Source organism: Lepidochelys kempii, chromosome 10 (genome assembly GCF_965140265.1).
Source record: "Lepidochelys kempii isolate rLepKem1 chromosome 10, rLepKem1.hap2, whole genome shotgun sequence".
NCBI classification, from domain to species: domain Eukaryota; kingdom Metazoa; phylum Chordata; order Testudines; family Cheloniidae; genus Lepidochelys; species Lepidochelys kempii.
In genome coordinates this window covers 69344190-69358596 of record NC_133265.1, presented here as the reverse complement: position 1 = coordinate 69358596, position 14407 = coordinate 69344190, and the positions used below count along the sequence as shown (strand labels likewise).

At 44.0% G+C, this 14407-nt stretch overlaps 1 protein-coding gene across 2 annotated transcripts in view; it reads right to left on the bottom strand.

Moving 5' to 3' along the window:
* Positions 1 to 801: 801 nt before the first annotated feature.
* The window catches only part of CTXND1 (cortexin domain containing 1), a 42310-nt gene continuing 28704 nt past the window's right edge, over positions 802 to 14407 (bottom strand). The window contains exons 3-6 of one of the 2 annotated variants that reach the window (XR_012154039.1): positions 11415 to 11491; positions 10268 to 10560; positions 5785 to 5941; positions 802 to 1792 (exon numbers count right to left, since the gene is read on the bottom strand). Coding sequence is in view for 1 of the 2 variants with exons in the window: in XM_073304120.1 (XP_073160221.1) it covers positions 10327 to 10515 (189 nt within the window). In the remaining variant the exon portion in view is untranslated. Of the gene's footprint in view, positions 1793 to 5784; positions 5942 to 6964; positions 10561 to 11414; positions 11492 to 14407 lie in introns of those variants that run through there. The other variant, XM_073304120.1, reaches the window with a different exon arrangement.

Here is a 14407-nt window from a genome sequence, read left to right as displayed (position 1 = left end):
TTGTCAGCCCATTTTGGGAGTGAGAAATGCAGTCCTCTTCCTTCTGTTTTTGCCTCTGTTATGCACTTCATATTAATTGATTTGCTGTGTAAGTAAAATGCCTTGTCAAGAACAAACAATATGAGCTAGTCCTCTAATGTATTTATTTGAGCTCAGATCCTGATTTCAGTGGGAGCTGGGCTCCTAAATCCCTTTGAGGACCTGGCCATGCTGTTTGTAGATGAAACACATTTACGGCTGCTGGTGGTGCTCAGCTGATGGTGTCAGGAGCTGTAACAGAGCAGAGGAGCAAAATCTAGAGGGAGCAGAGAGAAGCAGTTGGGAGCATGGCTTCAAAATGGAGCTAGCGAGATCAAAGACGTCCATGTGATGCTGGCAGACCTGGTGCCAGCTCATGCCAAGGCCCTCACCAAACACAAGTGCATAGCTGGAAACCAGTCTTGCTTAGCTGTGTGTTATAGGGTTGCCTACCCTCCAGGATTGTCCTGGAATCTCCAGGAATAATTAATTATGTCATGAGATGAAACCTACAGGAAATACATCCAATCAAAACTGGCAACCCTAGAATGTTAGCATTATCAAAATAGCTATTAGATGTTAAGTTGGTAAGAATGTGTTTAGTGTTTAGACTTTATTAAATGCTTGTAAGATCTGTGTTGATCTCATTTTTAACCACTATAGCCCATGGTATAATGTTGTATTTTGAGTGTTTGCACTGTAAACCTCTGTAATTGTAGGTTTCAGAGTAGCAGCCATGTTAGTCTGCATCAGCAAAAAGAACAGGGATACTTGTGGCACCTTAGAGACTTACATATTTATTTGAGCATAAGCTTTCATGGGCTACAGCCCACTTCATTGGATGCATAGAATGGAACATATAATAAGAAGATATTTATACATACAGAGCAAGAAGCATTAATTAAGGTAAAGTGCTCGTCCTGCATACAAGATGGCCAGTTAAAGGCAGACGAGGAACTGTGTAGCATCAAAGGACAGATGCCCTGTTAACTGCATTCCTAACTCCCTCCAGGAAGGAGAGATCTACGTGTGAACATATTGTGACGGGTTCCCGCCGGGGTGCCACCAGGAACTGGGGTACCACTGAGCCCTCTGACCCACCAGCCTGCGCTCCCTCTCACACTGTGCTGCTGTGATAAGCTGCAGATATGCTCCCGGTCTTACATTTCCACCTGCATACATGCAGGTAAGGACACACCCAGCTGCAGTTACATGCAGGTGCTCTGACTAGCTACCACATGTGAACTAACAATAGAGAGACTACAGCCAAAATAATCCCCAGATTTCCAGCCTACGACTCCAGAGCAGTACCATCCTGCCCTGGTCCAAACCCCAACCAGTATGAATTTATTATCCAGTTCTCCTCCCCCCCAGTGTGGAGAGGAATATGCAACAGCCTCTCTGAACTAAGATTCCCACGTACTTCACTCCAAACTCACTGGTTTAGAGTAAAACACAAAATAAATTTATTAACTACAAAAGATAGATTTTAAGCGATTATAAGTGATAGCAAACAGATCAAAGCAGATTACCTAGCAAATAAACAAAAATGCAACCTAAGCTTAATATACTAGATAGATAGGGTAAGAATCTGCTATTCATATCCAAACTTATGGTACAGGCAGACTTGTAGATTCTTAAGGCAAAGGCCATGTTTTCTTTGCAGCTTGGAATTCCCAGATCTTTCATACACAGGCTAGACATCCCTTTAGCCTGGGTCCAGCACTTCCCCCAGTTCAGTCTTTGTTCCTCAGGTGTTTCCAGGAGTCTTCTTCTGTGAGGAGTGAAAAACAACAGATGATGTCACTCCCTGCCTTATATAGCTTTAGCATATGGCAGGAACCCTTTGTTTCAAAACTTGGTTCCCAGATTGGTTTGTGGAAAAATACTGACATCCCAAGATGGAGTCCAGAATCAGGTGGCCTGGTCACATGTCCTTGTAGAGTCATAGCAGCCATTACTTACAGGCTGTCTGGAATGTTCACAGGAATGTTAAATTCTTCCAGGGTTCGTTGTATTTGTTGATGGGCCATCAGCACTGTCTGGCTTTTTCATGGTTGTACCAGAAAGGCTAGTTGTGGGTGTCACACAGTGTAAGCACAATTGAAATACAGATACATAGTCAATATTCCTAACTTTAGATACAAAAATGATACTTGCATACATATAAGATAATCATATTCACCAAATCATAACTTTTCCAATGACACCTCACATGAGCTGTCTTGCATAAAACACATCATAAGTATGCTAAATCATATCATATAATAATATCACGATGAAGAATATGGGGTGCAGTGTCACATGCATCCCATCAGTTTGGACTACGAAGTGGAAGGGATAATAATACCAGACAAGGAGAAACTGGATCTCTCTCTCTCTCTGGCTGTTTGGACTCTCACAGGGCTGGAGCTATGTAACAGAAGCAGAGATCCCCAGGGTCAACCTAGGTTAGCCCCAAAAGACATTGAGTGCTGACAGATTGCTACAACTCTGTCACCTTTTGGAACCATAGACTATAACTCATTTGTGGATATATGTTTGTCTGCTGTAACCTGTAATTAACTCTCTCTCTGCTTTATCCTAGTTAATAAATCCTTAGTTAGTTTACTACGAGGATTGGCTACCATCATTGTCTGTGGGGTGAGTTGTGAGGTTCAGATAGACCTGGGGTAAGTGACTGGTCTCTTGGGTCTGGAAGCAACCTGACTCTGTTATATTCTTTCTTGTAATACAATAACCAACTATCACTAAATCCAGCTCACCTGGGTGGCAAGATAGACTGGAATGCCCAAGAGGACTGTGTGTGACTCCATGGTAAGACTGTTACAGTGATCCAGGAGTTCACATTTGTTACTAGGTTGGTGAAATCTAATTATAGAACACACCACCAGTTTTGACAGTTTGCCCTGAAGTCAGCACTCACAGTTGTGAACCACTCCAGACTGAGTGACAGAAAAAATGATTAATTTAAATTCCAAAGTCTACGTGACCAGGATCTCCACACCAGAGATAACTCTCCAGAAATCAGCTGAAATGGGGCTTTTTGTATAGATAGCTGGCTTGATTTTGATTCAACGCATTTCTAAATCAGGAGTGAATTGAATTCAAGTGAAATTATGCCAGTGTAAAACTGGTGTAGGTGATGTCAGAATTGGGCCTAGTGCCTCCAAGGAAGCAGGACAGAGCTGTAAAAAGGTGTGTGGGGTTTAATCTATGTGTGATCAGCTCGAGCGCAAAGCTGTAGGGGCAGCTAATCCTTCCAGAACAATGGAGCTAAGCCCCGCCAGTCACATCACATCCATGTTGTGTGGCTGACGTACTGCAGGGTGCAGTACCGCCTGCTGCCACTGGAGAGCTCCTGGTGAAGTTGCTCCTGCTGCTGGAAGCTGTGCTACACCTGACTGATGACATATGGACTGCAGGCAGCAGAGGGTGGCGGCTCAGAGCCAGGAATACAGGCTTTTGTGAAGCTATTTCAGTTCTGCTCCACAAGGCAAAGTAGAGGGCTACCTAGGACTGGAAGGGACCTCTTGGGCCATTGACTCCAGTCCCCTGCTATCACAGGCAGCCTCGTCAGATAATCCTGCTCATAGACTTATCAGTCTCTTAAAACTAAAGCTAGGGATGTCTTGCATGGTCACTGGTGCCTCTACCCCTCTTGCAGCCCCACCATTTTTAATGGGCACCAGAGGCCACTAAACAGATTAAATACGTTGTCCTGGCTCTGCAGTGTTTGCAAAGTCCATTTACCATGTTCATGTTAAAAGTCAGACCAGTGTGAGATGCAACTGGACAGCTCCTCTCCTCCCCTTGCATTTATGTCATATATAATACAGGTAGCAGATGCTTCGATGCCACCTGCTTCATCTCCCTTTCTCAGGACGATAGAGACTTCAACCTACGCAGCACGCAATGTGCATGAATCAAGACTCTCTTATGGCATCTGGATGGCCAGAGCGCAAGCACACATTCTCCTCACCAAAGCTTGCAGCTCCTGAGCTAGCCTTGCTCATTGGCCTCAAGCAGTGGGGGACTGAGTTACCCTCTCAGACCCACACTGAGTCAGCAGGAATGTGCTGCTGTTGTAATTCCCTAGCTGGCATCATGCACATCCCTCTGTTTCTTTCAGGAAAAGCTGTAAGTTAGCATTGGACAAGGTCTCTGTTCTGTAAATTCAGGGTTAGTTACTTCTCTCATAAATGCATTTAGAGTGACTCAGGTTGTTCACTCAAGCTCTGATCTTTAGCTCAGAGCTATAGAGCCTGTTATGAGAACTCAGAGGATTCAAACCTCTGTTTCTTGCTAGAATATGGTTATAAATCTTACTGTTTTTTCTCTTTAAGAGTCTTTGTTGCAAACTCAGCCACATATTTCCCGCTCCAGTTCCCTGCAGATTCACTGCGGGTATAAACAAGTATAATTCCATTGACAGGTTTCAGAGGAACAGCCGTGTTAGTCTGTATTCGCAAAAAGAAAAGGAGTACTTGTGGCACCTTAGAGACTAACCAATTTATTTGAGCATGAGCTTTCGTGAGCTACAGCTCACTTCATCAGATGTTTACCGTGGAAACTGCAGCAGACTTTATATACACACAGAAATCATGAAACAATACCTCCTCCCACCCCACTGTCCTGCTGGTAATAGCTTATCTAAAGTGATCAACAGGTGGGCCATTTCCAGCACAAATCCAGGTTTTCTCACCCTCCACCCCCCCCAGGGTGGAGGGTGAGAAAACCTGGATTTGTGCTGGAAATGGCCCACCTGTTGATCACTTTAGATAAGCTATTACCAGCAGGACAGTGGGGTGGGAGGAGGTATTGTTTCATGATTTCTGTGTGTATATAAAGTCTGCTGCAGTTTCCACGGTAAACATCTGATGAAGTGAGCTGTAGCTCACGAAAGCTCATGCTCAAATAAATTGGTTAGTCTCTAAGGTGCCACAAGTACTCCTTTTCTTTTTATAATTCCATTGTGTCTTTCGGAACAGGGTTCATTTACAACAGGAAAGAATTTACCTGTTTGTCACCAAGCTGCAAGAAAGTACTTTCAAGGGGTTTCCTCTCCAGGGTGAAAATAGCATGAAATACTGTTGTTGGGCAGGTCGCATGGAGCACATACCAGCCCAAGCCGATGTGTTTCAGTGGATGTTAAATGTGCATCAATATTTTCCCCCCAAAATGTTCCTTGTTTTCAAACGTTACACACTACAAGTTCAGTCCAAAGTAAACAATTGCAGGGGCTTAGGCATCTATACCATAGTGCTGCAGAATAATCATTAGGACAGGCTACATGACATGGTATCTCATGAGCCAAGGTTTAACATCAGGTCAGCTCAGCACCCCTTTTACACAGCTGATCAGAGAAGGGACATCAGAATGGCTGCCTGGGAAAGTTTGGCCTCCAAACCTAGAGGTCATAGGACCTCTTGGGACAGAATTAGCTTCCTCATGGTTTCCATATAGAGTCTACAGGGAGCAGCACTACAGAGAGTGGCCACTCCCCTGCTCTAACTCCAATCCCCACACTGCTCCATGTGTGTGAACCCTGTATTGTGCTAGGGAAAGGGGGATGGTAGTAATTACTCTCCCACCCCAGCATAGGGAGAAGGGGCTCTGTCTAGAGCTGCCGCCTTCCATGTCCCTTTATGCAGGAACACTCCAGCCCATACTTATGAACACTTAGAGGCCAGTATCTCTGAGATCTCCTCTATGTATCTGGTGAACAGGCCATCTGGAAGTGGCTGCATAAAATGATGATCTTACCCCGTCACTGCTGTTGCTTGAGAAAGGCAGGTAGGTTTAGAAAAGCCAGAGGTTCCACAGCTCACAAATGCATTGTTTTATTCAATTTCTCTTGCACGTTGAAACGTTAAAGGCCCACCGTTTGACTGGGTTCCGTGATCTTCTCCCCTTGTTAAGCCTGTGAAGCCAGACCATCGTGCAAACATTAATTTTTTTTAACCAAAGCTTTCAGGACTTCACACATTCTTGGTGGGACCATTTCAGAGGCAAGGATTTGTAGCTGCCTGTTATGTGCTGTGAACCTCCTGTTTCTTGTATAGTTATTAAAGAGCAGTGACAGATTTACTCAGGGAATTCTAGAAGTCCTGCAGCTGTAATCCTGCCAGTGTAAAACAAAGTGGTCATAGTTGCAGGTTTCATTGGTGCCAAATTGATTTTGCTAAATGAAACTAGGGGAACAAAAAAGAATCTCTGTACCGTGATTATTTTAGATGATCCATTAATTGAGTTTGCACCTGCCTAGAATCCTTGTCCACACACCTCCCCCGTTATGCAATAGGGTTAAAATTGCAAAGGATCAAGGTACAAAGGGCCAGATCTTCAAAGACTAGTGGAGCAGTTGCACCAGGACAGGCACATACATGCAACTGGCCACTTGTTAGTGCAGACACAGTGATTACGTGGGCGAGCTACATGCATAAAGGTGGATTTTGTAGGAGCAGCGAGAACAACTGTGCTCCAGTTCACCCCAGCTTTGAAAATCTGGCCCACAAAATTTTCCCCCATAATTCCACCACGGGGACACCTCTCTTCGGGCTAGATTGCCACAGCCCTTACTCACATACACAGGGGCTAAAAGGGAATTGGTTCCCTCCGACTCCCCTGGCTTGGCCCTGCTCAGATTATGACTCCAGAGTGGTGAGGAGAGCACTGGCTACTTGTCTGACACACTGGGCTGTCAGTAAGCTGGAAAAGAAGGATGGAGACAGTGGGAGGCGCTCCCATTTGCCAGCCATAGTAGCTGTGGGGGTGAAGCTGCTCTATGAAAAGGAGTGAAGCAACTTACTCTTCTCTTGGACAAAAGAGGCAGAGAATTGTGACTGAGTCTCTGCTCTACTTGCCACCTCTTACTCTTGGTAGAGGATAAAGTTACAATCTAGTCCTTTACAGTCCAATGAACAATTCAGATAGTAGAGACCAGCAGAATGGATTGTGAAGACCAGGAGAGAACCAAGATGGCCTTACTTTTAAAAAACAAGAACAAGTTCTGTGTTGAGGCCATTTATTGTATTAGATAAACACATTCACTACAAGATGAGTAGGTTTGCTGATTGTAAGTAGAGAATAATTATTTAAAATAAAACAAAGTAGCCGAGGCACTTGTTACATGCAGTTTAAATTACTATCTATGCTCAATGCTGCAGCTGTTTCTAACACAAAACTTCTATTGACTTCAAGGGAAGTTATGTGACGTTGGGATTGCAGGATCAGGATTATGTGTGCATTAGAATAATGTGTGCTGATTAAAAGACAGGTGAGAAATTGCCAAGTTGACACTCAGAAGGCAAGAAATAAGGAGTGTTTTTGCTTTTGACACAGAAGCTAGCATTCCCTTTTACAGATAGCCCCAAAGAAACCTGGGGGTTATGCGAGTGAGGTGGCAGCAGACTGGGATGCATAGAAATCAGATCATGTTTGCATGATCAGTGAAGAAATGAAATAGCTGTGTGTAGATATGAACTTCAAATGGAAAGGTCTTAGATGACTGGGTAGATGCTTATGGAAAGCCTAAGCATGAGGATTTCGCCTTTTACCAACAGAAGGATGAATCAGGGAGGTTACAGCTGAAACAGAAATGCATTATTAGTAGAAAATAGACATATCCATAGATAGCGTCCCTTGTGTTGAATTCCTAAACAGCAGCTCTAAGGTGGTTACGTGTTTTGCTGGATTGGGGTTCTGTTTGTGACCCTATGGTAAGCCGAAGTATCATAGGTGCAGATAAACATTCGTCAGAGTGTTCACACTGAAAATGGCTATCACAAGCCTCATTTGCACTGTCGATTGGCTGAGCAGTTAGGCGTGCAGATAACTCGCGAACAAAAAAGTGACTCTTGCCAATCAAGAGACTGATTCTGTTCCCCTTACTCTTGTTGGACTCTGTAAGTAGCCCCAGTAAACTCAGTGTAAGATAGTAGTCAACGTGACTACGGGTGACAAAATTGAGCCACCCAGTCAGGGAGCAGAAACAATACCATGTGACCGAGGCAATAACTCATATAGTGTAAAGAGATACTCGTAGTGCCCCAGCCAGGAACAAAATAGACAGCAATTTGTTTGCACACACTATGTTGAATAACGTTCACATTGTAAAAATCCACAACTGGCCAACAGAAACAAGAGCTAAACTTGTCAGCTAAATTACTGGCAATGGGTAATTCAACCAGGTCAGGTAGCTGGGAAGAGAGCTGCACTATCCAGGTAGATCCTAGCATCTATAGTAAACTCCTTTCTCCCAAATGAACACCAGAAATGAACAGAGGGTGAAATTCATCCCAGTGCAGAAGTTCTGCACAATACTCTCCACACCTCTTAGAGCCAGGTTTGGATGCCCTTAGTCATGTGGAATAGCATCTTACTCCACAAAGAATCCTTCTGAAACCAACAGGATTATTAATTGAGCAAGGTGCTAACAACCAGGAGTAAGAACAGCAGAATCTGGTCCTTAAGGCAGGGGCTAAATGGTGAAGAGCATCTTATGGGGTTCCTCTGAAATGGGGGAATTTAACCTACCCTATAATGAATCTCAACCAATCCCTTTATTCCAACTTCACAAATAATTACAATAAATTAATACTTTATACCTATATGCAGTGCTTCTTATTTATGGATCTCCAAGTGCTTTTCTGATATTGATTAAGCTTCAGAGCTCAGTGGGAGGCAGGCAGATATTATGGTGGCTCAGTTTACAGATGAGTAAAGTGAGGCACAGAGAAATGAAGTGACTTGCCTGGTCATGTAGCATGTCTGTGACAGAGCTGAGACTAGAAACCAAGGAACCCTGATTCCTACTTCCTTGCTCCAACCATTGGATACCCCCCTTCTTATACAATGCATCCTACAACATGGAGGCAACCTTATCAAAGAAAGGCACCTGGCAGCATGGTCACGGAGTTGGGAATATAGGGGGCAAATACCCCCCTCTGTGTGTGAGTAGCTGGATACCTCCAGGTTTGGTGGAAACTGGTTCTTCACGGATGCACCCATGACTGCTCTAGTTGAGACCTAGCATCTGCAGGACGACTCCTGTAGGGTAAACTCCTTATTACTCCAGTAGTTCCTTGGACTCCCTTGAACAAAACCTGTAGTCACTGCAGGAAAGCAGCTGTGGGTGAATTTTTGCAATAGAGACAGGATTGAAAGTCTTCAGGGAATACAGAACCTAGGATTTATATTTGAAGGGAATTCCTTTCCCTCCAAACCTCAAAACTGCACACTATAATCTGGGAGCTCTTTGAATCCCTTTCTCCTCCTTATCTGCAATAATTAGTGAATGGTTAACGGGGGAAATTGGGCAGATATTTATATTACAATTTTGTGAAAAGTTCTTCTATTAAAAGTACTTAATTTTGCCATGGCAGAATGCACGTTATAATTTGTTGCTAAATACTCTTCTTTCTTACTGACCAGTAGAAAAATATAACCCCATCTTATCTAGAGTAGCTAGTTCTGAGATATGTCTCTTCTTCTCTTGCCTTTGCTCCTTTAATCTTGTGCAACCCAGATGGGTAGCAGCAAGGCTGACTCCTAACAACTGTAAATAAAAAGATGGGAGCAATTGTACAGCTGATCATTTGAAAATTGTCACAAGTTTTGTGTATTTCATAATCGTGACCCTTGGAAGTACATTTCTAAAATACTGTAGGGGAAGTGTGTGCCTAGAACTCAGTTGGCCAAGAATAAGTTTGTGCACATCTCTCTACTCCACCGTATATACCTTTTTAGGACTTACATTCCCTGACATCCCAGGGGCAGAAATTCCCAGGAGACCTTGGTGGCATTTTACATAGTCTTAGACTATGCACACCTATAAGGTCTGGCATTTTCATAGCCTTAAGAACCGCACAAAAATAACTGACAAACATATTGTAAGCAACCCATTGTCAAAGAAAGATCAAATGCCCTTATTGCTTTTCCAAGTACTGATAGCTACCCATCCCCTTATTTATTGGAAACAACACAGACAATATTCCTTAAGGAAGAAGAATGCCAGGTTGAGGTTTATATTAGAAGCTTTAAGGGAGCCTTATTGCCTAGAAAGCTTTTGTGCTATTCAAGTTACATCGTAATTTCTCTTGTTAATATGTGAAGGTTATAACAGAAATAGGCTGTACCATCAGATAGGGACACAATGATGTCTACAACCTGCTATGCAAGAAAATGTAACCAATATGCTGTCAGAGGTATTTGCACCACTCTGTATTTCGGTTTAATATACATTCACCTTCTCTGAATGAAAAGGTCTTCCAGATTGTGCTGTGAAAGCTTCCTGCAGTGTCCCTTTCAGTCATCCAGGTGCTGCTCCTCCCATGTGGAAGTTGGGATGGCGCTGTAAGGGTCCATGATGACTTTTGCACAGCGAATAATCATGACGATCAAGAAAAGGCAAAGGAAGACAAAACATGCTAATGTTAGTCCTTTGTCCACATCAACATATGCAAGCTCTGGTGTTGGCGCCTCCATTGTTTGCATCTCTCCTCATCTGGGTTTGTGCTTACTGCTACCATCATCATACACCTGCAAAACAATCATGCCGTCAAACAGCAGGACAGTTGATATGCATCATGAAGCATGGGGAAAATAGCATTTTGTTGTCAATGGCAAAACTCCCATTGACTTCAATGGGCAGGATTGCATTCTGGTGGGTAAGAAAGGCTGGAAATGTTATGGGTCAGCCGGCAAAGAGGGATATAGAACCTGGGTCTGGCTCTTCTGCGGCGATGCCCATGTTTGTTAAATTATCTCATTACTGTTTGCTCCTGAGAGGCTAATAAAGAGTGGCTGGTTTTATTTTTTTTTTAACCAGGAAAACAGTGTTAAAGGGGCACCATCAACTTGAAATCTAATCCATTGTTTGCTGTTAAAAAAAAAATCAAATTACCCCACCTGTCCCTACAGTCTCTTGTTTTTAAAATAGTTTACTTTTCACTGTTACTCTGTAAAAGACCCAGATAACTGTTAGGGAAACTGTCTATAGTCAAAGTGCTATCACTCACGCAAAGCAAACAAAGGGAAAAATAGTAAAAAAACCAAACTTTTTTCCTATACATTTCTCTTTCAGCTGCAGCAATTTTAGGAGTTACTGGCAATAATGGCAGTATTGCCAGTTAATGCTTTCCAGGGGGGCAGTGTGACTTTTAAACTCACGGTGCATCAACAACCGCACTGCTCAGAATGGTGTGACTAGCACAGGGTTGACGCACTATATCATCTAAGAGACTCTCAACCCCCATTATCCAAATTTGTGAGTAAAGTGGGCTTGAGCACAGAACAGTGTTTGCTGGCCAGTTGCCGTAGCTTGCAAATTCTTTAGCTCTTAATGCAATTGATATATACTGGAGCCCTAAAGGAGGGAAACTGATTCGACTTACAGAATGAGCGGTGGGAGAGATTTCCCTTGACATCCACCCTTGGTCAGGCTGGTGGATGAAGGAGGTGAGGGCGTCTGCTGGAAAAGAACAAGAATACTGATTCGGTCTTTAAACATCTTCTGCAACTTTGGAACTAGTCATCTATTAGCCCTAAACAGTTCCTTATTGTTCAATAACATTCAAAAACACTTCAACTGGGGGAAAGAAACTGGAGCTAGAATAAGCGTGGTGGTTTGGGTGGGAACCAGGCACTAATGCAGTAGAATATGCCTACAGACAGGTTCTGCCTACATTGGAAAGTTTTACTGCCGAAAGTTCTCCCAGAATACTCCTGCCAACACAGGTATTTTGGCAGAGTGCATTCACATTTGGCTGCTATTAAAAAAGAAAGTGCAAGGTTCTAGCTGCTTTGGGTGCAAGGTGCAGGTCAGAGAAGGTGTATTCAAAGCAGTCTTCCGTATTGTTCATTGGCTCTGAAATGAAAGGGACATGGTTGCCTGGAGCTCTTCATACTGACAGCATCTTTATAGCAATGATCCCCTGAGAGGTCTGTACAGAGTGGTGGGGAAGGTGCCCTACTCTGGCAGGAGAAATGTCTGAGCAAAGATCACATTCTACTTGAGTGAAAAGTTCAGTGAAATTGTCCCAGAGGGCCAGAAAGCTGTGTGGGCACAGATAAATGGGCACTTCCACAAGTGGCAGAGGGCCCCTATGACTGCCAGATAGCAATGTGAGCCAGTCCAAGCCAGCTCCCCACCAGTTAACCACACACTGTTTCTACCACTTTCCTGCATCTAATCACAGCCTGCAGGTAACATGTTCTGGTCTTGAACACCTGAAAACAATCCGTTTACAAAGCATTTTCTACAAAATCATGTAGTTTGAATTGTCACTTATTGGTTTGCATTGAGCTTACAATCAATGCAATTGGGGTTTTTTTTAGTTTTTCTATGGAGTGCATATGATTTGGTTACCCACAAGCATTGCAGGAAGAAGTGTGTACTTTGAATGGAAGCAAAAGTACTGGCAAAAGGTTTGCATGTTACTGCCAGTTCATGCTCTTAAAATAAACCAGCTACTTTAAAACAGAATTCCTTTGTTCCTTGCAGAGTCCACTGCCATTTTGAGAGGGGGAGAGGAAAAAGGGAGGAGACTGAAGTTTCAGAAGCTCTGAAGAAAGTATGTTGTGCATTACTGGGGGGGAAGGGGCGGACAGGAAATTACACCTACCTCAGGCCCCTTCCCCAGTGTTGAGTTCTCTCTTTGGGTTCAGTTGGGTCTCCAAGGGCCCCTGGTTCTTGGTTGGGCCTGCATATTCCACATCCCTCTCCTCATTCAGCTTCTCCTCAGCCTGCAGGTCCAGGGTGCAATCCCGACTCAGTGTGGCACCGAACTCTTTATAATAGCGGTAGCTGTTGGGAGCAGTGCCAGACTTTCTGTTGTCCTCCTTTGCTCCTGGTAAACCTGCCACAGCTTCTTCCCCTTTGCCCACCGTTGGTTCTTGTCCCTGTTGTAACCCAGCGTCTGCATCTTCTTTGCAATGTCAACAGCTAGATCTTTGTTCCTGTGGGAAGTCCACAGCTGTGCCTGGGCAGCGCCTTTCCCCGACAGGCGGCAGCATATGATTCAGCTGGAGCCATGCTTGCTCAGCTGTGGTTGTAAAGGTGGCAGGCGGGGAAAGAGGTATTTCCAGAACATGCTTTACAGGGGGGCAGATTTCAGTCACTGTGACCCCGGGGCAGCAGAGTTAAAAACTTTGACCAGAGAGGTCACTGCTGCAGGAACTGTTGCATTGTGGGTTTGTTGCTGGAGGACTGTATTTGTCCATTCAGGTACTGCTGTGTCCACACAGGCATCCTGCCAGTAGAATCATACCGTCTGAAGACTGGTTTAATTTTACCAGCAAAATTTCAGGCTTTTGTTCGCAGGACTCAGATCTGAGTGTGGATGCAGGGAAGCCTGTGGTGAGACCAGTAACATTTTACTGGTAAAACTTTCTAATGTAGACTAAGCCACGGTGAAATGTTCTGAGCAATGAAGCCTTATCACCTTCACGCTCCAAAAATCTGGTGTAGGACAGTAATTCTAGAACTGTGCTATTCAGACTTTCCAAGGCAGTACTAGTGGTGGTAGAGGATAGCTGAGCCTCGCTCTGCTCTTGAGCTAACATCCAAAGGCATCAGAATTGAGAGCATTTGAATTGGGACTAAGGGCCCAATTCAGGAGAGCACTTAAGCTCAAGTTGACAACCCTTAGACTTCAAGCAGGTAAAGTTAAGAGCTGTCCTGAATGGGGAAGCTGTCTGGAATCGGAGGTTTAAGTGACCAGCTAGCTTGGACTTGATTTTTCTCTCCAATGTTGTTATCCTGTTACAGATTCCCACATATGGATTCGCAGCTAGGGCTGGTGGGAAATTATCCATTGAAACTGTTTTTTGACAGAAAATTGTTTTTTGACTAAATGGAACTTCTCATGAAAAGTATTAACATTACACAGAAAATGTTGATATTTTATAAAAGACACATTCTATCTAAAAGGGTGTTGTGGTGTCTCATGGGAGTTATAGTTCGCATGCCTTATGCTCCTGTTCTCCTCCATGGGCTGGGCTCTCTGTCTGAACTACATCTCCAGCCATGCACCATGTCTAGATGCACCCCCTCTGCTCCCCACAGGGGCAGCAAGTGGTGTATCATGGGAGAGGTAGTGGAGCCAGAGTGCTACATCCACAGAGAAGAATGTGAGCATAAGGTACCTGAAATACAACTCCCATGAGGACCCATGGTGCCAGTTTTAATTGCATTTTTTCTGATTTGGGCTGAAATATTTTACCCTGCATTTTCTGCAGGGAACACCCAACTCCCTCCACCCCCAGCTATTTTCCCACCAGTTCTATTCTCAATGTCATAAATGAGTTCTGCATGGATCACATAATCACATGGCTCCCTTCCCTCTGCTCTCCGCATTAATTCATCCCTACACAACAGATGGTCCTC